A 24,908-nucleotide genomic window follows, 5' to 3' on the forward strand; every position below is an offset into this window, starting at 1 on the left:
TTCAATATTTCGATTCTTCGACATTTCGGTTTTTGACTCCTGGATTTTTCGATGTGTCGATTATTTTACTTTTCAGATTTTTCAAAGTTTCGATTTAAAATTTTAGATTTTTTAATTTTTAAAATTTTAGATTTTTCGATTTCTCGATTTTTCAGTTCAGTTCTTCGATATTTGAATTTTTCAAGTTTTCGAATTTTTCAAATGCTGCGATTTCTTAATCTTTTGATTTCTCGACTTCCCGGTTTTAGATTTTCTGTTTTTCAATTGTCATTTTGTAAAATTTTCGATTTTTTAATTTTTCAAATTTGACTTTCATAAACTTTCAATTTTTCGATTTTTCAATTAATCGATGTTTTGATTTTCCCATTTCTTGACTTTCGAGTGTTACGATTTTCCTGTTCTTCAATTCTTTAATTTTTTGATTTTTCGGGTTTTTGATTTTTCAATTTTTCGATTTTTTAAGGTTTCTATTTATTATTCAATTTTTGGATTTTACAATTTCTCAATTTTTCAATTTCTCGGTTTTCAGTTTTTCTCTTCAATTTCACGATTTTTAAATATTTCGATTTTTCAATTTTTGACTTTTATAAACTCTTTATTTGTCGATTTTTCAATTGATTGATTTTTCAGATTTTTTGGTTTTTCAATTTTTCTATTTTTTCAGGTTTCGATTTTTCAACTTCACATTTTTTATTTTTCGATTTCTCAATTTTTCAATTTTTTAATTTCTCAGTTTTTGTACATTTCAGTTTTGGTATTTTTCAGTTTACTTATTATTCAATTTTTCGATTTTACGATTTTGCAGGTTTTTGATTTTTAAATTTTTCGATTTCTCAATTTTTCGATTCTTTAGGCTCTCAGTTTTTGGATTTTTCAGTTTTTCTTTTCATTTGTTTCTGGATTTTTCGATGTGTTGACTTTTTACATTTTCGATTTTTAAATTTTAGATTTCTCAATTTTTTGGTATTTAATTTTTCAATATTTAAAATTTTAGATTTTTCGATTTCTCGATTTTTCAATTCAGCTCTTCCATATTTCAATTTTTCAAATGTTTCGATTTTTCGACTTCCCGGTTTTAGCTTTTCCGTTTTTCAATTGTCGTTTTTTCAAATTTTCGATTTTTCGATTTTTCAAATTTGGCATTTATAAACTGTCAATTTTTCGATTTTACAATTAATCGATGTTTTGATTTTCCCATTTCTTGACTTTCGAGAGTTTCGATATTCCTGTTCTTCAATTCTTTAATTTTTCGATTTTTCATTTTTAGTTTTTTTAAGGTTTCGATTTTTCGACTGCACTTTTTGGATTTTTCGATTGCTCAATTTTTCGACTTTTTAGGTTCTCAGTTTTTTGATATTTCAGTTTTCGGATTTTTCAGGTTATTAGATTCTCAGTTTATCTTTCATTTTTCAGTTTTTCGATATCGCAGTTTTGGGATTTTTCAATATTTCGATTCTTCGACATTTCGATTTTTGACTCCTGGATTTTTCGATGTGTCGATTAGTTTACTTTTTAGATTTTTCATTTTTTCGATTTTAAATTTTAGGTTTTTTAATTTTTAAAATTTTAGATTTTTCGATTTCTCGATTTTTCAGTTCAGTTCTTCGATATTTGAATTTTTCAAGTTTTCGAATTTTTCAAATGCTTCGATTTCTTAATCTTTTGATTTTTCGACTTCCCGGTTTTAGATTTTCTGTTTTTCAATTGTCATTTTGTCAAATTTTCGATTTTTTAATTTTTCAAATTTGACTTTCATAAACTCTCAATTTTTCGATTTTTCAATTAATCGATGTTTTGATTTTCCCATTTCTTGACCTTCGAGTGTTTCGATTTTCCTGTTCTTCAATTCTTTAATTTTTTGATTTTTCGGGTTTTTGATTTATCAATTTTTCGATTTTTTAAGGTTTCTATTTATTATTCAATTTTTGGATTTTACAATTTCTCAATTTTTCAATTTCTCGGTTTTCAGTTTTTCACTTCAATTTTACGATTTTTAAATATTTCGATTTTTCAATTTTTGACTTTTATAAACTCTTTATTTGTCGATTTTTCAATTGATTGATTTTTCAGATTTTTTGGTTTTTCAATTTTTCTATTTTTTGAGGTTTCGATTTTTCAACTTCACTTTTTTTATTTTTCGATTTCTCAATTTTTCGATTCTTTGGGCTCTCAGTTTTTGGGTTTTTCAGTTTTTCTTTTCATTTGTTTCTGGATTTTTCGATGTGTTGACTTTTTGCATTTTCGATTTTTAAATTTTAGATTTCTCAATTTTTTGGTACTTTAATTTTTCAATATTTAAAATTTTAGATTTTTCAATTTCTCGATTTTTCATTTCAGCTCTTCCATATTTCAATTTTTCAAATGTTTCGATTTTTCGACTTCCCGGTTTTAGCTTTTCCGTTTTTCAATTGTCGTTTTTTCAAATTTTCGATTTTTCGATTTTTCAAATTTGGCATTTATAAACTGTCAATTTTTCGATTTTACAATTAATCGATGTTTTGATTTTCCCATTTCTTGACTTTCGAGACTTTCGATATTCCTGTTCTTCATTCTTTAATTTTTCGATTTTTCATTTTTTAGTTTTTAAGGTTTCGATTTTTCGACTTCACTTTTTGGATTTTTCGATTGCTCAATTTTTCGACTTTTTAGGTTCTCAGTTTTTGGATATTTCAGTTTTCGCATTTTTCAGGTTATTAGATTCTCAGTTTATCTTTCATTTTTCAATTTTTCGATATCTCAGTTTTGGGATTTTTCAATATTTCGATTCTTCAATATTTCGATTCTTCGACATTTCGATTTTTGACTCCTGGATTTTTCGATGTGTCGATTATTTTACTTTTTAGATTTTTCAGTTTTTCGATTTTACATTTTAAATTTTTTAATTTTTAAAATTTTAGATTTTTCGATTTCTCGATTCTTCAGTTCAGTTCTTCGATATTTGAATTTTTCAAGTTTTCGAATTTTTCAAATGCTTCGATTTCTTAATATTTTGATTTTTCGACTTCCCGGTTTTAGATTTTCTGTTTTTCAATTGTCATTTTGTCAAATTTTCGATTTTTTAATTTTTCAAATTTGACTCTCATAAACTCTCAATTTTTCGATTTTTCAATTAATCGATGTTTTGATTTTCCCATTTCTTGACCTTCGAGTGTTTCGATTTTCCTGTTCTTCAATTCTTTAACTTTTTGATTTTTTGGGTTTTTGATTTTTCAATTTTTCGATTTTTTAAGGTTTCTATTTATTATTCAATTTTTGGATTTTACAATTTCTCAATTTTTCAATTTCTCGGTTTTCAGTTTTTCACTTCAATTTTACGATTTTTAAATATTTCGATTTTTCAATTTTTGACTTTTATAAACTCTTTATTTGTCGATTTTTCAACTGATTGATTTTTCAGATTTTTTGGTTTTTCAATTTTTCTATTTTTTCAGGTTTCGATTTTCCAACTTCACTTTTTTATTTTTCGATTTCTCAATTTTTCAATTTTTTAATTTCTCAGTTTTTGGACATTTTAGTTTTGGGATTTTTCAGTTTACTTATTATTCAATTTTTCGATTTTACGATTTTGCGGGTTTTTGATTTTTAAATTTTTCGATTTTTTTAAGGTTTCGACATTTCGACTTCACCTTTTTAATTTTTCGACTCTTCAAGCTCTCAGTTTTTGGATTTTTCAGTTTTTCTTTTCATTTGTTTCTGGATTTTTCGATGTGTTGACTTTTTACATTTTCGATTTTTTAATTTTAGATTTCTCAATTTTTTGGTATTTTAATTTTTCAGTATTTAAAATTTTAGATTTTTCGATTTCTCGATTTTTCATTCAGCTCTTCCATATTTCAATTTTTCAAATATTTCGATTTTTCGACTTCCCGGTTTTAGATTTTCCGTTTTTCAATTGTCGTTTTTTCAAATTTTCGATTTTTCAATTTTTCAAATTTGGCATTTATAAACTGTCAATTTTTCGATTTTACAATTAATCGATGTTTTGATTTTCCCATTTCTTGAGTTTCGATATTCCTGTTCTTCAATTCTTTAATTTTTCAATTTTTCATTTTTTAGTTTTTTTAAGGTTTCGATTTTTCGACTTCACTTTTTGCATTTTTTGATTGCTCAATTTCTCGACTTTTTAGGTTCTCAGTTTTTGGATATTTCAGTTTTCGCATTTTTCAGGTTATTAGATTCTCAGGTTATCTTTCATTTTTCAGTTTTTCGATATCTCAGTTTTGGGATTTTTCAATATTTCGATTCTTCGACGTTTCGATTTCTGACTCCTGGATTTTTCGATGTGTCGATTATTTTACTTTTTAGATTTTTCAATTTTTCGATTTTAAATTTTAGATTTTTTAATTTTTAAAATTTTCGATTTTTCGATTTCTCGATTTTTCAGTTCAGTTCTTCGATATTTGAATTTTTCAAGTTTTCGAATTTTTCAAATGCTTCGATTTCTTAATCTTTTGATTTTTCGACTTCCCGGTTTTAGCTTTTCTGTTTTTCAATTGTCATTTTGTCAAATTTTCGATTTTTTAATTTTTCAAATGTGACTTTCATAAACTCTCAATTTTTCGATTTTTCAATTAATCGATGTTTTGATTTTCCCATTTCTTGACCTTCGAGTGTTTCGATTTTCCTGTTCTTCAATTCTTTAATTTTTTGATTTTTCGGGTTTTTGATTTTTCAATTTTTCGATTTTTTAAGGTTTCTATTTATTAATTAATTTTTGGATTTTACAATTTCTCAATTTTTCAATTTCTCGGTTTTCAGTTTTTCTCTTCAATTTCACGATTTTTAAATATTTCGATTTTTCAATATTTGACTTTTATAAACTCTTTATTTGTCGATTTTTCAATTGATTGATTTTTCAGATTTTTTGGTTTTTCAATTTTTCTATTTTTTCAGGTTTCGATTTTTCAACTTCACTTTTTTATTTTTCGATTTCTCAATTTTTCAATTTTTTGATTTCTCAGTTTTTGGACATTTCAGTTTTGGGATTTTTCAGTTTACTTATTATTCAATTTTTCGATTTTACGATTTTGCAGGTTTTTGATTTTTAAATTTTTCGATTTTTTTAAGGTTTCGATATTTCGACTTCACTTTTTGGATTTTTCGATTGCTCAATTTTTCGACTTTTTAGGTTCTCAGTTTTTGGATTTTTCAGTTTTTCTTTTCATTTGTTTCTGGATTTTTCGATGTGTTGACTTTTTACATTTTCGATTTTTAAATTTTAGATTTCTCAATTTTTTGGTATTTTGATTTTTCAATATTTAAAATTTTAGATTTTTCGATTTCTCGATTTTTCATTTCAGCTCTTCCATATTTCAATTTTTCAAATGTTTCGATTTTTCGACTTCCCGGTTTTAGATTTTCTGTTTTTCAATTGTCGTTTTTTCAAATTTTCGATTTTTCAATTTTTCAAATTTTCTTGACTTTCGAGAGTTTCGAGTTCTTCAATTCTTTAATTTTTCGATTTTTCATTTTTAGTTTTTTTAAGGTTTCGATTTTTCGACTTGACTTTTTGGATTTTTCGATTGCTCAATTTTTCGACTTTTTAGGTTCTCAGTTTTTGGATATTTCGGTTTTCGCATTTTTCAGGTTATTAGATTCTCAGTTTATCTTTCATTTTTCAGTTTTTCGATATCTCAGTTTTGGGATTTTTCAATATTCCGATTCTTCGACATTTCGATTTTTGACTCCTGGATTTTTCGATGTGTCGATTATTTTACTTTTTAGATTTTTCAATTTTTCGATTTTAAGTTTTAGATTTTTTAATTTTTAAAATTTTAGATTTTCCGATTTCTCGATGTTTCAGTTGAGTTCTTCGATATTTGAATTTTTCAAGTTTTCGAATTTTTCAAATGCTTCGATTTCTTAATCTTCTGATTTTTCGACTTCCCGGTTTTAGATTTTCTGTTTTTCAATTGTCATTATGTAAAATTTTCGATTTTTCAATTTTTCAAATTTGACTTTCATAAACTTTCAATTTTTCGATTTTTCGATTTTTCAATTAATCGATGTTTCGATTTTCCCATTTCTTGACTTTCGAGTGTTTCGATTTTCCTGTTCTTCAATTCTTTAATTTTTTTATTTTTCGGGTTTCTGATTTTTCAATTTTTCGATTTTTTAAGCTTTCTTTTTTCGACTTCATTTTTTTGATTTTTAGATTTTTCAGTTTTTAGATATTTCAGTTTTAGGATTTTTCAATATTTCTATTCTTCGGCTCTTCTATTTCTGACTTCTGGATTTTTTGATGTGTCTACCTTTTAACTTTTTCGATTTTTCAATTTTTCAAATGCCTCGATTTCTTAATCATTTGATTTTTCGACTTCCCGGTTTTAGATTCTCTGTTTTTCAATTGTCATTTTGTCAAATTTTCGAATTTTTAATTTTTCAAATTTGACTTTCATAAACTCTCAATTTTTCGGTTTTTCAATTAATCGATGTTTTGATTTTCCCATTTCTTGACCTTCGAGTGTTTCGATTTTCCTGTTCTTCAATTCTTTAATTTTTTGATTTTTCGGGTTTTTGATTTTTCGGGTTTTTGATTTTTCAATTTTTCGATTTTTTAAGGTTTCTATTTTTCAACTTCATTTCTTTGATTTTTAGATTTTTCAGTTTTTAGATATTTCAGCTTTAGGATATTTCAATATTTCAATTCTTCGGCTCTTCTATTTTTGACTTCTGGATTTTTTGATGTGTCTACCTTTTTACTTTTTCGATTTTTCAATTTTTCAAATGCTTCGATTTCTTAATCTTTTGATTTTTCGACTTCCCGGTTTTAGATTTTCTGTTTTTCAATTGTCATTTTATCAAATTTTCGTTTTCTTAATTTTTCAAATTTGACTTTCATAAACTCTCAATTTTTCGATTTTTCAATTAATCGATGTTTTGATTTTCCCATTTCTTGACCTTCGAGTGTTTCGATTTTCCTGTTCTTCAGTTCTTTAATTTTTTGATTTTTCGGGTTTTTGATTTTTCAATTTTTCGATTTTTTAAGGTTTCTATTTTTCGACTTCATTTTTTTGATTTTTAGATTTTTCAGTTTTTAGATATTTCAGTTTTAGGATTTTTCAATATTTCAATTCTTCGGCTCTTCTATTTTTGACTTCTGGATTTTTTGATGTGTCTACCTTTTTAGATTTTCGATTTTTCAATTTTTCAAATGCTTCGATTTCTTAATCTTTTGATTTTTCGACCTCCCGGTTTAAGATTTTCTGTTTTTCAATTGTCATTTTGTCAAATTTTCGATTTTTTAATTTTTCAAATTTGACTTTCGTAAACTATCAATTTTTCGATTTTTCAATTAATCGATGTTTTGATTTTTCCATTTCTTGACCTTCGAGTGTTTCGATTTTCCTGTTCTTCAATTCTTTAATTTTTTGATTTTTCGGGTTTATGATTTTTCAATTTTTCCATTTTTTAAGGTTTCTATTTTTCGACTTCATTTTTAGATTTTTCAGTTTTTAGATACTTCAGGTTTAGGATTTTTCAATATTTCAATTCTTCGGCTTTTCTATTTTTGACTTCTGGATTTTTTGATGTGTCTACCTTTTTACTTTTTGGATTTTTCAATTTTTGGATTTTTAAAATTTAGATTTTTCAATCTTCCTAGTTTTAGATTTTCTGTTTTTCAATTTTTCGATTTGTTAATTTTTCATTCCCGATTTATCGAGATTTGATTGTTCAGGTTTTCGATTTATCAGTTTTTCAATTTTTTATTTTGGCCTATTTCGATTTCTCAGTTTTTTCAGTTCTCCATTTTTTCGTTTTTTGATTTTTCCACTTTTCCAATTTTTCAACTTTTAACTTTTTGTTTGTCGATTTCTCTATTTTTCGATTTTTCGACTTCATCACTTTTCGATTTCTCGTTCTTTTGATCTTTCAATCTCTCAGTTTTTCAATTTTTCGAATTTTTAAGTTTTTTGATTTCTCGATTTATCGAGATTTGCATTTTTCGGATATTTTGATGGTCAATTTCTTGTTCAATTTTTAACTTTTCAATTTTTCGATTTTGGCTTATTTCGGTTTCTCAATTGTTCGAATTTTCGACTCCACGATTTCCAGTTTTTCGATGTTTCGATTTTTCACTTATCCGATTTTTTAAATTTGGGAGTTTCGATTTCTCAATTTTTCGTTATTCGGTTTTTAAATTTTAGATTTTTGAATTTTACATTTTTTCGATTTTCGGATGTTTCATTTTTCGATTTTCAGTTCTTCGATATTTCGATTTTTCAATGTTTCAGTTTTACGATTTTTTAAGTTTTCGATTTTTCGATTATTAGATTTCTCGAATTTTCGATTATTTTAATTTTTCATTTTTTTTTCTCACTGTTAACATCATACAGTGTATCGAAAACAACCACAAAAATTGTCACTAAAAACATTTAAAAATTCATACAAAATAGAACAGTGTTGTTATTACGATTTCAACAATATTCTTAGTTTAAGACGTTTTGCTAGTATAAAACAGAAATAAAGAATAAGGGTGGTTTTGCAAAATCAGCCTGTATGTCGCATCTATATTAATCTATGCTTTACATGTCTTTGACCACTGCATTTATATTTCGCATGCAACACGTGTTACAATGTATTTTTTAGCCAGTTTTGCTTATCTCACTCTCTTTGTTAAAATCTTATTCCAGAAACGGCATCTAATTAAAGTAGACAGAAAAACTATAATATTTGTGTCTTGACTAAAAATCCCCCCTACGTACACCACTGACATGCGCCTGGAAAATGCGCAAACAATCAGACATCCACCAGACGTAAAACCCGTTCCAAATCGTTACCTTAACCTTCAAGCTTATTACATCCAAATAAATTTTCTTTTCACTCTATAAAAACAACCGCAGTATTTAATAAACCCAAAACCAAAAAAATAAGACGAAATAAACACCATAACTCAACTTATAAACACACCCAAACGCGACCACCAGATTTGAAACCGTCTTTACTTCCACGCTTTGTCACCAAAAAGTGACAGTACCTAGGTTGTGCAACCATGACTCTGTACCAGTACTACACAGATGGGGGGATTTCCGAGGGTCTATCCACCAACCAACCCCACTTCACCCTCAACCGCAAAAACATCACCCTGTACAGCGGCGCCGTCCACTACTTCCGGGTACCACCGCAGTACTGGCGCGACCGTCTGCGCAAACTGCGAGCCGCCGGCCTGAATGCCGTGGAAACCTACGTCCCGTGGAACTTGCACGAACCCGAAATCGGTACCTTCGATTTTGGGAAAGGGTCGAGCGACTTCAGCCAGTTCCTGGACATCGAAAAATTCCTCAGAATCGCACAGGAGGAGGACTTGTTCGCGATAGTACGACCAGGTCCTTATATTTGCGCCGAGTGGGACTTCGGAGGTCTGCCGAGTTGGCTCCTACGCTCGAATGTCAAAATTAGAACTTCCGATTCGCTGTTTATGGAAGCTGTAACCAAGTACTTTGGAGCGTTGTTGCAGATATTGGTACCGTTGCAGTTCACGAAAGGTGGGTCTGTGATTGCAGTCCAGATTGAGAACGAGTACGGGAATACGAAGTCAGTGGATACGGGGTACTTGGAGGGTTTGAAGGAGATTCTGGAGAGGAGTGGCATTGTGGAGGTTTTGTTTACGTCGGATACACCATCGAATGGGTGGTCTGGTACGTTACCCGGGGTTTTGGCCACTGCTAATTTTCAAGAAAAAGCTAAACATGAGTTGGGGTTGTTGAAGGAGTTTCAACCCGACAAGCCCTTGATGGTTATGGAGTACTGGACGGGGTGGTTTGACCACTGGACGGACAAACACCACACCAGAAGCGCCGACGCTTTCGGGCAAGTACTAGACGAAATTTTGGAGTTTGGGGCTTCTGTTAACTTCTATATGTTCCATGGTGGTACGAACTGGGGGTTTCCCAATGGTGCCAACGTTGAGTACGCAAGTGGTGATTATAGTAAGTACCGACCGGACACCACGAGCTACGACTACGACGCGCCGTTGTCAGAAGCGGGTGACTACACCGACAAGTACCACAAAGTCAAGGAATTAGTACTCAAACATAACAAAGTCGTGACAAGATTACCAGAGTTGCCACAACTGAGTGACAAAACGGCCTATCCGGATGTACAAGTGACGGAAATGTTGACCCTTGACGACTTAATCCGACAGAGTACCATACAAATCGATTCCAAACTCGTGTCCATGGAATTCCTCGATATTAACAACGCTTCGGGTCAAAGTTACGGCTACGTGGTCTACCGACACGAAAACACCAACATCCCCGCGAACTCGGTACTGAAAATCGAAGGCTATGTATGTGACACAGTCACCGTTTTAGTGAACGGAGAACTCAAGTCAAAAATTTTGAAAACTCAAGCCGATCTCGACGATTTTGGGTACTGGAAGGTCAAAGATTCGAGTCTCCAACTAGGAACACAGGAATACAAAAGCGCCACGTTGGATCTTGTGGTTGAAAACTCCGGTAGGAACAACTACGGTAAATTGGACCAGTTTAACCAGTACAAGGGTCTGTGGCAAGGCAATGTTTTGATCAACGACCAGGTTCTGGACACCTGGAAGGTAATTCCTCTCGAATTTAAAAAAAAGTGGACCGAGTCTCTCCAGAACTGGAGACCTGCGTCTGAAAACATTGGACCCGCGTTGTACAAAGCGACTTTCGAAATCGACGATCCGGTTGACACTTTCGTCGACATGACGAAGTGGACCAAAGGTTTTGTCGTCGTCAATGGTTTCGTCTTGGCAAGGTACATGAAATTAGGACCTCAACAAACGGCGTTTTTGCCCGGGCCGTTTTTGAAGAAGGGTTTGAACAGTATTCTGGTGTTTGAGCACTTCGTACCAACCATGGTTATTCAATTCAGCAAGGAACATATTTTTGAGACACTAGCTTAAAAACATGTATTTACTAAATATAAACTTGAATAGTCGTAAATTATCGGAAGTACCAACTTATCAAAACCAAAACCAAAAATCCACACTCCTACGTCATGCTCTGTCATCCACAAACAAACATCACCTCCCGACCTTGACCTCCCATCATTTCCAGTCCGACCAAACCCGATAACGACCACAAACATTTCTTCGGAATTGTGTCACGTTCCACATTATGTGATTAGATCACAAAGAGTGCACAATTGCGTCAAGTGTTTAATAGCGTAATGGCGGTAACAAACGCGTCTTTGCCAACTTCGTACGAGTACTACACCGGGGGTGGCATCACCTCTGGACTATCAGCGAACCAGTCGTACTTCACCCTCAACAACCAAAACATCACTCTGTATAGCGGCGCCATGCACTACTTCCGCGTCCCGCCGCCCTACTGGAGAGACCGATTGCGAAAAATGAGGGCCGCTGGTCTCAACACCGTCGAGACGTACGTACCCTGGAACCTCCACGAACCCGCTAACGGGTACTTCGACTTCGGGAGCGCCGGGACGGACATGCAGGAGTTCCTGGACGTGCGAAAGTTTCTAAAAACGGCGCAGGAGGAAGACTTGTTCGTGATTATGCGGCCCGGGCCTTATATCTGCTCCGAGTGGGAATTCGGGGGGTTTCCGAGCTGGCTACTGCGACAAAAAGACATCAAAGTGCGTACTTCTGACCCCGTGTATATGAAATTCGTAACGAGGTACTTCAACCTGTTGTTGTCTTTGCTAGCGATATTCCAGTTTACGCGAGGTGGCCCGATCATAGCGTTCCAGGTTGAAAACGAGTACGGTAGTACCGAGAAACCGGGGTTCGTGCCAGACAAAGTTTATTTGAAGCAGCTGCGTCAATTGATGCTTAATAACGGCATAGTGGAACTCCTGGTCACTTCTGACAGTCCTACGATGCACGGAACTGCAGGTACTTTACCTGAGTACTTCCTCCAAACTGCGAATTTCGCGTCAGAGCCCGAAGACGAATTCAACAAGTTGAAGGAGCTTCAAACTAACAAACCCACGATGGCGATGGAGTTTTGGACCGGGTGGTTTGACCACTGGTCGGAAGAGCACCACACGCGGAACGACGACGACTTCTACGACGTTTTAAACAGGATTTTGAAGTACCCGGGGTCTGTGAACATGTACATGTTCGTGGGTGGTACGAACTGGGGGTTTCTGAACGGTGCGAACTTGAATAACGAAGAAACCGACAATTCGGGGTACCAACCGGATACCACGAGCTACGACTACGACGCACCGTTGACGGAAAATGGTGACTACACTATGAAGTACTTGATGGTGAAAGAACTGATAACGAAATATAATAAAGTGCGGACTCGAATACCACAAACTCCTAGTATAACTCCGAGGCGCAAGTACCCGGCAGTAGTGGTACAAGGGCAGCTACTTTTGAACGACTTACTCCGCACGGTACCAGTGACTTTCCAAAGCCCCAGTGTCCTGTCTATGGAAACTCTACCAATGAACAATCTTTCTGGGCAAAGCTACGGCTATATAGTCTATCGTATGACCAACTTAGACATCCCAGCGAACTCCATCTTGAAAATCAGCGGCCATGTTTGCGACAGCGTGGTCGTACTAGTCGACGGTTTCCTCCTGAATAAGCCTTTAACCAGATCTAGCGACCTCGACGGTTTTGGGTACTGGCGCCTCAAAGACTCCACTATAACCATAAACTCCCAGAATTTAACCGGGGCCACTCTAGACCTGATGGTGGAGAACTGGGGCCGAAACAACTTCGGCTATCTAGAGCAATTCAACCAGTTCAAAGGACTATGGCAAGGAGGAGTGTTTTTGAACGACGTGGAGTTGCAAAATTGGCACATTTTTCCCTTGGAATTTAAGAAGTCTTGGACCCAGTCGCTAAAGGGGTGGCGCCCGCCCGTGAGAAGATGGGCGCCAGGACCGGCTTTATACAAGGCCGTGTTAGATGTGGACGTAACGGAAGACACTTTCGTCGACATGGAAAAGTGGGTCAAGGGAATTGTGGTTGTTAATGGGTTCGTTCTAGGGCGGTACGCCAGAATAGGACCTCAACAAACCCTGTATTTGCCGGGGGTGTTTCTGAAGAAAGGGAACAACACTATCTTGGTATTCGATCATTTCGTGACACGAGCCGAAGTGAAATTCTCCGAAGGCCCTAAATATAGAACGAAGTACCGTGGATCGAACTAAGTACCTTAACAAACAAATAAATGATATCTACCACGAAAAAATTGTTTTAATTCAAGTGGCCTTATCAGGTACCACCTTCCTAAAACGTGCTTGTGGTTTCATTAAACCAAATCCATATTTTAATTTACCATACAGCACGTTATCGCACGCAAGCTCCACCCCTTGACTTCGTTCACCTTTCCCTCTCCCGTTGAGTCATCGACCGATTTCCACTGCCAATTAATAGCCGAACAATCGACGATCCCGTTCAGTTGTCACAAGGTCAGAACAAGTGTCATGGCGTTAAGCGCGCCCACACTCTACGAGTACTACACGTCCGGGGGAATAACCTCCGGACTGTCCACCAACCAGCCGTACTTCACCCTCAACGACAAAAACGTCACCCTGTACAGCGGCGCCTTGCACTACTTCCGGGTCCCGCGGCAGTACTGGAGAGACCGTCTGCGAAAACTGAAAGCCGCGGGTCTCAACACCGTCGAAACGTACGTACCGTGGAATCTGCACGAACCGGAAATCGGTACTTTCGATTTCGGGAACGGTGGTTCCGACATGGAGGATTTTCTGCACGTGGAAGAGTTCGTGAAGATGGCGCAGGAAGAGGATCTTTTGGTTATAGTACGACCGGGGCCTTATATTTGCGCGGAGTGGGAATTCGGCGGGCTGCCGAGTTGGTTGTTACGAGAAAAAGACATCAAAGTCAGAACGTCGGACGACAACTTCATGAAGCACGTGTCGAGGTACTTTGGAGTACTGTTACCGATTTTGGCCGCTCTACAATTTACTAACGGAGGTGCGATCGTGGGGTTCCAGGTGGAAAACGAATATGGTAGTACCGAGTGGAAGAAAGACAACGAGTCGTTCGTGCCGGACAAGGTTTATTTAGAACAATTGCGTACCCTGATGGTACGGAATGGTATCAAGGAGTTGTTGTTCACTTCGGATAATCCGAGTCAGCACGGAGACGTTGGTACTTTGCACGATATTTTCCAAACGGCGAATTTTGCGCGAAACCCTAAGAAAGAATTTGATAGTTTGAAGAAGTTGCAAGCGAACAAACCCACAATGGCTATGGAGTACTGGACGGGGTGGTTTGACCACTGGTCGGAAAATCACTCCAAGAGGGATAATGTAGAGTTTCGACAAGTGTTGAATGACATCCTCAGGTATCCCGCTTCGTTTAACATGTACATGTTCCACGGTGGTACCAACTGGGGGTTTTTGAACGGGGCGAACTTGCAAAACGGGAAGTACCAGCCGGATACCACAAGCTACGACTACGACGCACCGTTGACGGAAAATGGCGACTACACCGAGAAGTACCACATCGTCAAGAATTTAATCGCGAAGTACAACAAAGTTATAACTAAAGTACCACCACCGCCGAAGGAAACTCCAAGAATTAGGTACCCCGACATCGAAATTAAGCAGCAACTACAATTCAGTACTATCGTGGAACAGCTGCCACAAGTTTTCCAAAGTACTGACGTAGTACCAATGGAATTGCTCCCGATTAATAACGATTCTGGGCAGAGTTATGGTTACACGATTTATCGAACCACAGCGGACATCCCTCCGAACAGCGTTCTAAAAATGAAAGGGTACGTTCACGACAGTGTGTTGGTACTAGTGGATGGAAAATTAGTCTCACGCGCGTTACGAAACAGCGACGACATCAATAAATTCGGGTATTGGAGGCTAAAAGATGGTACTTTAACCCTACCAGAGGGAAAAAATTCCACTATTGACTTAATTGTGGAAAACTGGGGGCGCAACAATTTCGGGAAACTCGAAGACTTCAAACAGTTCAAAGGACTAACCTCGGACGTCTTTTTGAACACCCACGTACTCAAAAACTGGGAAATACGACCACTCGAATTTAAAACAAAGTGGACTAAATCTTTGCACGGATGGTACGACTTCAGTACCACCAACCTCACTCTAAACAAAGCCAATTTGGAAGTGGACCAACCCATGGATACTTACCTCGACATGTCCCAGTGGAACACGGGAATCGTTACCATCAATGGGTTTGTTCTGGGTCGCTACATGCACCTGGGACCCCAACAAACCCTCTACCTTCCGGCTCCCCTTTTGAAACCGGGAACAAACGAAATAATCATCTTTGAGCACTTCACCCCAGCCACTCATGTCAAATTTTCACAAAATCCAATATATTTAAAAAAATAGTATACAATAAATTGTTTTAGACGATGACGTTTTTTTCGGGTGGGGGTACAAAAGATGGAGTGGGGGTAAGTATGTCGGATACTACGTCAGAAATATGGCGCAGATATTCAGGTAAATTCGCGTGTGTTTTCATGACTAGGCGCTCCACTAGAGGCTTCCGGTACAACCTTTCTGCTTCTTTTCGTTGGTCGGGGGTGACCGGTCGGTCGTCCAGGTGCACCAACTTCGGGAAAAGTGACACAATAAATAACCTACAAATTGGTGTATAGTTGGCTGCATAACCACTCAGGCGCACTCACCTGTATTGCCAATATTCGTAAAAATTGCCGCCGTTGAGGCACGAAGGGGCCACGGGGTTACCCATGAGCGACAAATACTGTAAATTGGGGCACGATAATTGCAGTTTTCTAGCCCAAGGGTATAAAGAAGCAACTTTACAGTGGTTGAGCCAAAATAGTTCCAGTTTTGGCATATAGGGGATGGGTGTGTCTGACGTTATTCTATTATGATCACAGATAAGAGTACTTAGTGATTTAAATTCGCTCAGAAAGTCTAGATTCCTAAAAATGCGTTTATATATTTTTAATTTTTAGTGTCAATGATTTCAAAACACTCACTCAAATTCGTTGTTGCTTAAGTCTAAAATTCTCACAACTGGTGCCAACTCCTGCAGGAGGATTTTCGGTATTGTGTGTAGTTTTTCATACGCCAGCGACAATCGGTGTAAATTGTCATCCTCCAAATTGCAGGAATTGTGAAAGTCGTCGTTGCGATTCAAGGTGTGTCCTATTCAGAATGATTATTTTTTCAAGTTTGGTATTCCTACTTACCCAAAAGCAGGAAGTTACTTAATGACGCCATATCAAAAACATCGATTTCTTCATCCACTACATCACTAAAAGCCAGGTAGGAGCCTATGTCGTGGATGTCGACTACGCTGAGGACGTCGTCATCACGTCTATAAATAAAACAGGCTGTAGCAAGCGGGGTTACTTTTTTCTACATGGTTACAGATACTCACGTCTCAAGAACGTCCATCTCGATACTAAGTTATAAACAACAAACAGCGATGTGTTTGTCAGTGTGTGATAAGAATTTTGAGATAAACTTAACTTTGGTTTTTGTCTCGCACGAGCGATAGTGGCAAAAACGCGAAATAAAGGACTGCGAAAGTGAGGTTATGTAATTTTCTTATCACTCGAGAATCATTTTAAGATGATAATATGAATACTTACAAAGAGGTGAGGTGATCACCGGTTGGTTTTCGGCTTTAACGTGATTTTTGGGTTTTTGGAACTGCGATTAAAATAAGTTTGATGGCGTTTTTGCTGAATCTGAGTAATTACGGTGCCATGTTATGCTACTAAAACGTTTCGAGGAATGAATATTTATCTATTATTAGTTTTTTTGATAACAACATAAGAATGTATTCTAACCTTTGTTTTGTGGCAGTGACAGCTGAAAGCTGAAATTAATGGCTGTCACCGTGCTGTCACTGCTAGCCAGTGGCGGAGGGTAGCAGTATTTTTTTAAATTCTAGTTAATTTTATTATTATTCAAACAAATAAAAAACAAAATTTCCAGCACAAGACACACCTTTTGTCTACATTTTTCTATTCTGAATTTGTTTCATTTTAATCAAACATTGCATTTACAATTTATTTGTGTAGTGTCGGATTGTACCGTCGGGACACCGGGAAATTTCCCGGTGGGCCCCGAAACAGTCTACTTTTTTTATACAATTTATTACAAATGCAATAAATATTCCTAAAAATATAACAGACACATAAAAAACGATATATGTCAATACTAAATAGGAGCATCTTTTTATTTTCAGAGCGTAAACTCAGTGCGAAACAAGGTCGCCCGTTTTTGTCTGTCTGTCTGTCTACCGTCAGTCCGAATTTTTATTAAACAAATAGGTGTTCATTTTATCTCTTCACTCCTGAACATTTCTGCATAGGCAACCCATTTTACGTTTCATAAACAGCTTTCAGGAAATTTTACTCATTAAAAATGAACTATGTGTATTGTTGGTTGCATACATTATAAACACCGTTAATTAATTAACTAATCAATAATCATAATCAAACACTTGTCTCCAGCCAATGACACTTTATTTTTTAAATTTTAAATATACAATAAAATCACAACAAAAAGTACGTCTTACATTTCAACATAACGTTATAAACCTACAAGAAGATAAGCCTTTACACTTTACTCATTAACATTTACTTAACAGTATATTAGTTAATATACTCTACAACCATTATGTTAGAGGACAAAAACTTCAGTTCTGAACTTAATAGGTATTTTTCTTTATATGTTGTTGTCGGCATGCAATTCTTGAGCTCTCCTGTAATACTGAATCTGAAACCAACAAGAATATTAGAAATGGCACAACGCTAGAATGTATGGAAACGGTTGAATATCTTGAGAACCAGTTGTACAAATCAACTGAAATTAGGTATAATAATTAAAGAATAACCGAAACAAAAATTAAACTTCCGTTTTCTACAAAAGATGCTCAAAATCCTCTCCATTTACTTCCTGGCAGTAAAAAATACCCTGAATGAAATTTTGTAGTGAGTTAATGAGAATTTGTGTTCAAATGGATTTTGTATGGGTGAAACTTTTCTTTTCTCATTATTGTTTGAATTGATTTTCTACCAACTTTGTGATTCAGCTCTAATTGTTGCACTGATGTTTGGGATTTTCTGTTGTGTTTAAGAGGACATTAAGGCCATTTTCATTATTTGTAGCAGTTTTCGCAAATATGCTCCGCTCGTCGGTCTGGCAACGAATAAAAAATTCATCATAATTCAGATCGGGACTTCTTTTATTACATATCATTTTCTTTGAACAATACGATAGTTGAATATGTTTTGAGTTTCTTGTTGGTAAAAGAAGATTTCGTATATTAAGAAAATATGTACAAAATATATGCCCCGCCCACCCACCCCGTCTCAATTGTAATGATTTTTTATGCATCGTGAGCCGAGGGCGGAGCTTAGGTGCAAAATCCTCATTTCTCTGCTAGAAATTATCATGTGAAATAAGTAAATTAAAATTTTGTGAAAACGTGTGAATTTTGCAGTAAAAATCCGCCGCTCGGTCTGACAATGAATAAAAAAATCATTACAATTGAGATAGGGTGGGTGGGTGGGGCCTATATTTAACCCTGTCGTCTTGATATACGTAGTTTACTTTTCAAAACAAAAAACTTAAAATATGTTCAAAATTTTTACAGGAAAATATGTATTTTGCAGTGATTGACCGCCCCTAGTTCTGACAACGAATAAAAAATTCGTCATAATTGAGATTGCGATTTTTTTTAATTACATATAGTTTTTTTCAACAACACGATAGCTATTTAGTTTCTTGTTGGGAAAAGATTTCGTATATTAGAAAAATAAATGTAGGAAATATTGGCCCCGCCCACCTACCCCCTCTCGATTGTGACGATTTTTTATTCATTTTTAATTTTTTGTTGGGAAAACAAGACTTCCTGTAATAAGAAAAAATGTACAAAATATAAGCCCCACCCACCCACCCCTTCTCAATTGTGATGATTTTTTTATGCATCGTGAGCAGAGGGCGGAGCTTAGGTGCAAAATCCTCATTTCTCTACAATAAATTATCATGTAAATAAAGTTCTTAAAAGACTAAAATTTTATAAAAAAATATGAATTTTGCAGTCAAACTCCGCCGCTCGGTCTGACAATGAATAAAAAAAATCATTACAATTAAGATAGGGTGGGTGGGTGGGGCTTATATTTTAATCTGTCTTCTTAATATACGTAGTTTTCTTTTCACAACAAAAAACTTAAAATATGTTCAAAATTTTTGTAAGGAAATATGTATTTTGCAATTAAGCTCCGCCCCTCGGTCTGACCACGAGTAAAAAATTCATCATAATTGAAATCGGAATTTTTTTAATTACATATGGTTTTCTTTGAACCACACAATAGCTATTTTTAGTTTCTTGTTGGGAAAAGAAGACTTCGTATATTAAGAAAAAATGTACAAAATGTATAATATATTCGTTGTCAGACAGAGCGGGGGAATTTAACTGCAAAATCCATATTTCTTTACAAAAGTTTATTTTTTTGCAACTAAGTTCCGCTTTCGGCTCACGATGAATAAAAAAACCATCACAATTGAGACGGAGTGGGTGGACGGAGCTTATATTTCGTACTTTTTTTTAATATACGGCATCTTCTTTTCCCAACAAGAAATTGAAAACATATTTAACCATAGTGTAAGAAGGAAGGGCAAAATATAAGCCCCGCCCACCCAGTCTGCCGCAATTGTAATGAATTTTTTTATTTGTTGTCAGACCAAGCGGCGAAGTTTAATTGCAAATTCCGTATTTTTCTATAAAAATTTACTCCTTTAAGAACATATTTCACACGGTAATTTCTTATAGAGAAATGAGGATTTTGCACATAAGCCCCGCCCTTGGCTCACAATGCATAAAAAAACGATCACATTTGAGACGAGGTGGGTGGGCGGGGCTTATATTTCGTACTTTTTTTTAATCTACGGCATCTTTTTGTCCCAACAAGAAACTGAAAACATATTTAACTATAGTGTAAGAAGGAAGGGCAAAATATAAGCTCCGCCCACCCACCCTATCTCAGTTGTAATCATCTTTTTTATTCGTTGTCAGACCGATGGGCGAAGCATAACTGCAAAATATATATTTCCCTACAAAATTTTGAACATGTTTTAAGTTTCTTGTTGTGAAAAGAAGACTACTTATATTAAGACGACAGGGTGAAATATAAGCCCCACCCACCCACCCTATCTCAATTGTAATGTTTTTTTTGTTATTCGCTGCCAGACCGAGCAATGAAGTTTAATTGCAAAATCCATATTTTTCTATAAAAATTTACTCTTTTAAGATCATATTTCACACGGTAATTTCTTATAGAGAAATGAGGATTTTGCCCTTGGCTCACGATTAATGAAAAAATCATCACAATTGAGACGGGGTGGGTGGGCGGGGCTTATATTTCGTACTTTGTTTTTAATATACGGCATCTTCTTTTGTCAACAAGAAACTAAAATCATATTTAACTTCCGTGTTGTTCAAAGAAAACTATATCAACTAAAAGAAACTCCCAATCTCAATCGTGATGAATTTTTTATTCGTTGTCAGACCAATAGGCGGAGCGTAATTGCAAAATACATATTTCCCTACCAAAAAATTCTTGTTGGGAAAAGTAGACGATACATATTAAAAAAAAGGGCAAAATATAAGCCCCACCCACCCACCCAATCTCAATTGTAAAGATTTTTTTTATTCGTTGTCAGAGTAAGTGGCGGAATTTAATTGCAAAATCCACATTTCTTTACAAAATTTTACTCTCTTGCAACTAAGCTCCGCCCTCGGTTCAAGTTTAATAAAAAAATCATCACAATTGAGAGGGGCTGGGTGGGCGGGGCTTATATTTCGTACTTGTTTTTAATATACGATTAATATGTTTCCTGTTGTGAAAAAAAGACTACGTACTTATATTAAGACGGAAGGGAAAATATTAGCCCCACCCACCCACCCTATCGCAGTTGTAATGATTTTTTTTTATTCCTTGTCAGACTGAGTGGCGAAGTCTAATTGCAAAATCCATATTTCTTTAGAAAATTTTACTCTTTTGCAACTAAGCTCCGTCCTCGGCTCACGATTAATAAAAAAATCATCACAATTGAGAACGGGTGGGTGGGCGGGGCGTATATTTCGTATATATTTTTTTAATACACGAAATCTTCTTTTCCCAACAGGAAACTTAAAACACCTTTAACTATCTTGTTGTGATGAATTTTTTATTCGTTGTCAAACCGATGGGCGGAGCGTAATTGCAAAACACATATTTCCGTACAAAAATTTTAAATATATTTTTTAAGTTTCTTGTTGTGAAAAGAAGACTACGTATATTAAGAAGGAAAGACAAAAGCCCCATCCACCCACCCTATCGCGGTTGTAATGATTTTTTTATTCCTTGTCAGACTGAGTAACGAAGTTTAATTGCAAAATCCATATTTCTTTAAAAAATTTTACTCTTCTGCAACTAAGTTCCGCCTTCGGCTCACGATGAATAAAAAAATCATCAGAATTGAGAGGGGGTGGGTGGGCGGGGCTTATATTTCGTACACTTCTATTGATATACGAAATCTTCTTTTTGCAACAAGAAACTGAAAACATATTTAACTATCATGTTCTTCAAAGAAAACTATATGAAGTTAAAAAATAGTCCCGATCTCAATCGTGATGAATTTTTTATTCGTTGTAAGGCCGAGAGGCGGAGCGTAATTGCAAAATACATATTTCCCTAGGAAGATTCTTGTTGTGAAAAAAAGACTAAGTATATTACGAAGAAATGGCAAAATATAAGTCCCGCCCACCCACCCTACCTCGTTTGTAAGGATTTTTTTATTCGTTGTTAGACCGACCGGCGGAATTTAATTGCAAATTCCATATTGCTTTACAAAATTTTACTCTTGTACAACTAAGCCCCACCCTCGACTCACGATAAATAAAAAAATCATCACAATCAAGAGGGGGTGGGTGGGCGGGGCTTATATATCCTACATTTTTTTTAATATAGAAAATTTTCTTTTCCGAAGAAGAAACTGAAAACATATTTTAATTATCGTGTTGTTCTAAGAAAACTATACGTAATTAAAAAAAGTCCCGATCTCAATCGAGAGGCGGAGCGTAATTGCAAAATACATATTTCCCTACAAAAATTCTTGTTGTGAAAAGAAGACTACGTATATTAAGAAGAAAGGGCAAAATATACGCCCCACACACCCACCCTACCTCAATTGTAATCATTTTTTTTATTTATTGTCAGACCGAGCAGTGGAATTTATTTGCAAAATCCATATTTTTTTACAAAATTTTACTCTTTTGCAACTAAGTTCCGCCTTCGGCTCACGATGAATAAAAAATCATCATAACAGAGAGGGGGTGGGTGGGCGGGGCTTATATTTCGTACATTTTTTTTTATATTTGAAACCTTCTTTTCCCAATAGGAAACTAAAATCATATTTAACTATCATGTCCTGATGAATTTGTTATTCTTTATCAAATCGATGGGCGGAGCGTAATTGCAGAATATATATTTCCCTACACAAATGTTTAATATGTTTTACGTTTCTTGTTGTGAAATTAAGACTACATATATTAAGAAGAAAGGGCAAAATATAAGCCCCACCCACCCACCCACCCTATCTCAATTGTAATGAATTTTTTTATTCGTCGTCAGACCGAGAGGTGAAGTTTAATTGCAAAGTCCATATTTTTCTAAAAAAAATTTACTCTTTAAAGAACATATTTCACACGGTAATTTCTTATAGAGAAATGAGGACTTTGCAACTAAGCTCCGCCCTCGACTCACGATGCATAAAAAAATCATCACAATTGCGAGGGGGTGGGTGGGCGGGGCTTATATTTTGTCCATTTTTTCTTAATTTACGAAGTCTTCTTTTCGCAACAAGAAACTAAAAACATACTTAACTTTCGTGTTGTCCAAAGAAAACTATATGTAACTGAAAAAAACTCCCGATCTCAATTGTGATGAATTTCTTATTCGTTGTCAGACCGAGAGGCGGAGCGTAATTGCAAAATACATATTTCCCTAGAAAGATTCTTGTTGTGAAAAAAAGACTACGTATATTACGAAGAAAGGGCAAAATATAAGCCCCACCCACCCACCCTATCTCGATTGTAATGATTTCTTTTATTCATTGTCAGACCGAGCAGTGGAATTTAATTGCAAAATCCATATTTTTTTACAAAATTTTAAAACTAAGTTCCACTTTCGGCTCACGATGCATAAAAAAATCATCACAATTGAGAACGGGGGGGTGGGCGGGGCGTATATTTCGTATATATTTTTTTAATACACGAAATTTTCTTTTCCCAACAGGAAACTGAAAACACCTTTAACTATCGTGTTCTGATGAATTTTTTATTCGTTGTCAAACCGATGGGCGGAGCATAATTGCAAAATATATATTTCTTGCCAAGAATTTTGAACATGTTTTAAGTTTCTTGTTGTGAAAAGAAGATTACGTATATTAAGAAGAAAGGACAAAATATAAGCCCCGCCCGCCCACCCTGTCTCAATTGTAATGATTACTTTTATTCCATGTCATACCGAGCGGCGAAGTTTAATTGCAAAATCCATATTTTTACAAAATTTTACTCTTTTGCAATTAATCTCCGCCCTTGACACACAATGAATTAAAAAATCATCACAATTGAGAAGGGGTGGGTGGGCGGGGCTTATATTTCGTAAATTTTTTTAATAATATACGAAATCTTCTTTCCCAACAAGAAACTAAAAACCTATTTAACTTTCGTGTGGTTCAAAGAAAACTATATGTTGTCTGAAGATAATTAACCGTTTTCATACATTCTAACGACTTTGTATAGTTTCAATTAGAGTTGGTCGGATTTGCCAAAACTAATTACGGAGACGTTTTAAGTCCTTTATTTTTTGTTATTTATATTAACGACGTTCTTAAAAATATCTGAGTGGATGCAAAAAATTACTAAAAAAATAAATGAAGTCGCAATTTCTTTGTCTTACGTAATAATAATGATAATAATAGACAGAACAACGAAAGTCAAAATAAGTACCCATTGCCTAATGACGCGTGATATGTTGTCGTATTGCTGGGGTGTTAGTTTAGGAGGTCGTTCCGGTTTGTATTCGCTCCGTGGCCCAGTGAAGACGAAAGCTGGATTTTCGTCGTTCTGTACGTCTTGTAAGATTTCTTCATTGTTGTCGAGCAAATCCGACGCACGTTTGCCCATTCCTCCGTAGCAGGAGTGGCCGAAAGTTGCGCAACCACCTAGAAAAACACATGCATCTAAGAATACTTGCTATGTAATGATGCACAACGATATATCTTTTGTGGATTCAAAAAAAACACGGATATTTTATATTTTCGAAATTGTCAGAAGCACGTGCCTCACCTTGACGAATTTATTTAATTTTCTCTCGATTGTTTAGATTTGTCTATTAATAGCGGCCCCGAGTTCATGTAAAATGCAACGAGGTCACATCGTAATTAAATTAGCTTCAAGTCATGCCGAAACAAGACGTTTAGTGTAGATCCTAATTGCTTTTATCTTTCAATTAATAATTAAAAATAGATAACGATCAGTCGGAGGGAATTTGTCACTTCTTTCAATATGAATTTTCGTAAACAGTCAACTCCCTAATTGGGGTCGTTCTACTGATAAAGTTACTACGAAAACGATTCATTTAAATTTCTCGCTTCAATAAACATCGCTCGAATTTTTACTTCACAAAGGGTCGCTGGCTTTGTTTTTGCCGGATTTGTGCTGGACTGATAAGAACGCGCAATTTTTAATTTAATTAAAGTGATTAAAAATTCGCGTGAGGTATTAACATATTCAGCGCATCCGCCATTTGTTGTTATTATAACACTGACGACAAAATTCGCCGGTCTATTATTTCTGCGTAAATTAACATAATTAGAATAGTTTAACCAAATTACAATATTTGCATTGTAAAGCTAGTTATGAGACACAGCTCCCGAATCTTTTACATAATTACTGAATAATT

At 35.0% G+C, this 24,908-nt stretch overlaps 5 protein-coding genes across 7 annotated transcripts in view; 3 read left to right on the top strand and 2 right to left on the bottom strand.

Annotated features, from left to right (window-relative positions):
- The first annotated feature begins 8,926 nt into the window (after positions 1–8,926).
- LOC135143747 (beta-galactosidase-1-like protein 3) lies at positions 8,927–10,928 on the top strand. The gene has a single exon (XM_064075672.1). It carries the CDS (start codon positions 8,993–8,995, stop codon positions 10,886–10,888), a length of 1,896 nt encoding a protein of 631 aa, XP_063931742.1. The 5' UTR covers positions 8,927–8,992; the 3' UTR covers positions 10,889–10,928.
- Positions 10,929–11,007: 79 nt separating this feature from the next.
- On the top strand, positions 11,008–13,157 carry LOC135143745 (beta-galactosidase-1-like protein 2). Its single transcript, XM_064075669.1, has one exon. It carries the CDS (start codon positions 11,155–11,157, stop codon positions 13,114–13,116), a length of 1,962 nt encoding a protein of 653 aa, XP_063931739.1. The 5' UTR covers positions 11,008–11,154; the 3' UTR covers positions 13,117–13,157.
- A 175-nt stretch (positions 13,158–13,332) lies between these two features.
- Positions 13,333–15,327, top strand: LOC135143746 (beta-galactosidase-1-like protein 3). Its single transcript, XM_064075671.1, has one exon. The coding sequence runs from the start codon at positions 13,393–13,395 to the stop codon at positions 15,301–15,303; it is 1,911 nt and encodes a 636-aa protein (XP_063931741.1). The 5' UTR covers positions 13,333–13,392; the 3' UTR covers positions 15,304–15,327.
- On the bottom strand, positions 15,271–16,799 carry LOC135143748 (leucine-rich melanocyte differentiation-associated protein-like). 3 transcript variants are annotated; one of them, XM_064075673.1, is made up of 7 exons: positions 16,740–16,799; positions 16,539–16,666; positions 16,325–16,467; positions 16,134–16,261; positions 15,921–16,089; positions 15,603–15,863; positions 15,271–15,554 (listed from the first exon to the last, which is right to left on the bottom strand). In XM_064075673.1, exons 3-7 carry the CDS (start codon positions 16,339–16,341, stop codon positions 15,320–15,322), a joined length of 810 nt encoding a protein of 269 aa, XP_063931743.1. In that variant the 5' UTR covers positions 16,342–16,467; positions 16,539–16,666; positions 16,740–16,799; the 3' UTR covers positions 15,271–15,319. The 3 variants fall into 3 exon arrangements, with proteins under 3 accessions (XP_063931743.1, XP_063931744.1, XP_063931745.1); XM_064075674.1 differs by having other exon boundaries at positions 16,539–16,663; positions 16,740–16,779; XM_064075675.1 differs by lacking the exon at positions 16,325–16,467.
- A 610-nt stretch (positions 16,800–17,409) lies between these two features.
- LOC135143731 (neuropeptide CCHamide-2-like) overlaps positions 17,410–24,908 on the bottom strand; it is a 35,509-nt gene continuing 28,010 nt past the window's right edge. Inside the window, exons 2-3 of the mRNA XM_064075647.1 lie at positions 23,954–24,168; positions 17,410–17,673 (exon numbers count right to left, since the gene is read on the bottom strand). Of these exons, the coding sequence (XP_063931717.1) occupies positions 17,623–17,673; positions 23,954–24,168 (266 nt within the window). The 3' untranslated portion in view covers positions 17,410–17,622. The remainder of the gene's footprint in view (positions 17,674–23,953; positions 24,169–24,908) is intronic.

This window comes from Zophobas morio, unplaced genomic scaffold, assembly GCF_036711695.1.
Source record: "Zophobas morio isolate AGI-343-1 ecotype UQ-CSIRO unplaced genomic scaffold, CSIRO_AGI_Zmor_V1 ptg000074l, whole genome shotgun sequence".
NCBI classification, from domain to species: domain Eukaryota; kingdom Metazoa; phylum Arthropoda; class Insecta; order Coleoptera; family Tenebrionidae; genus Zophobas; species Zophobas morio.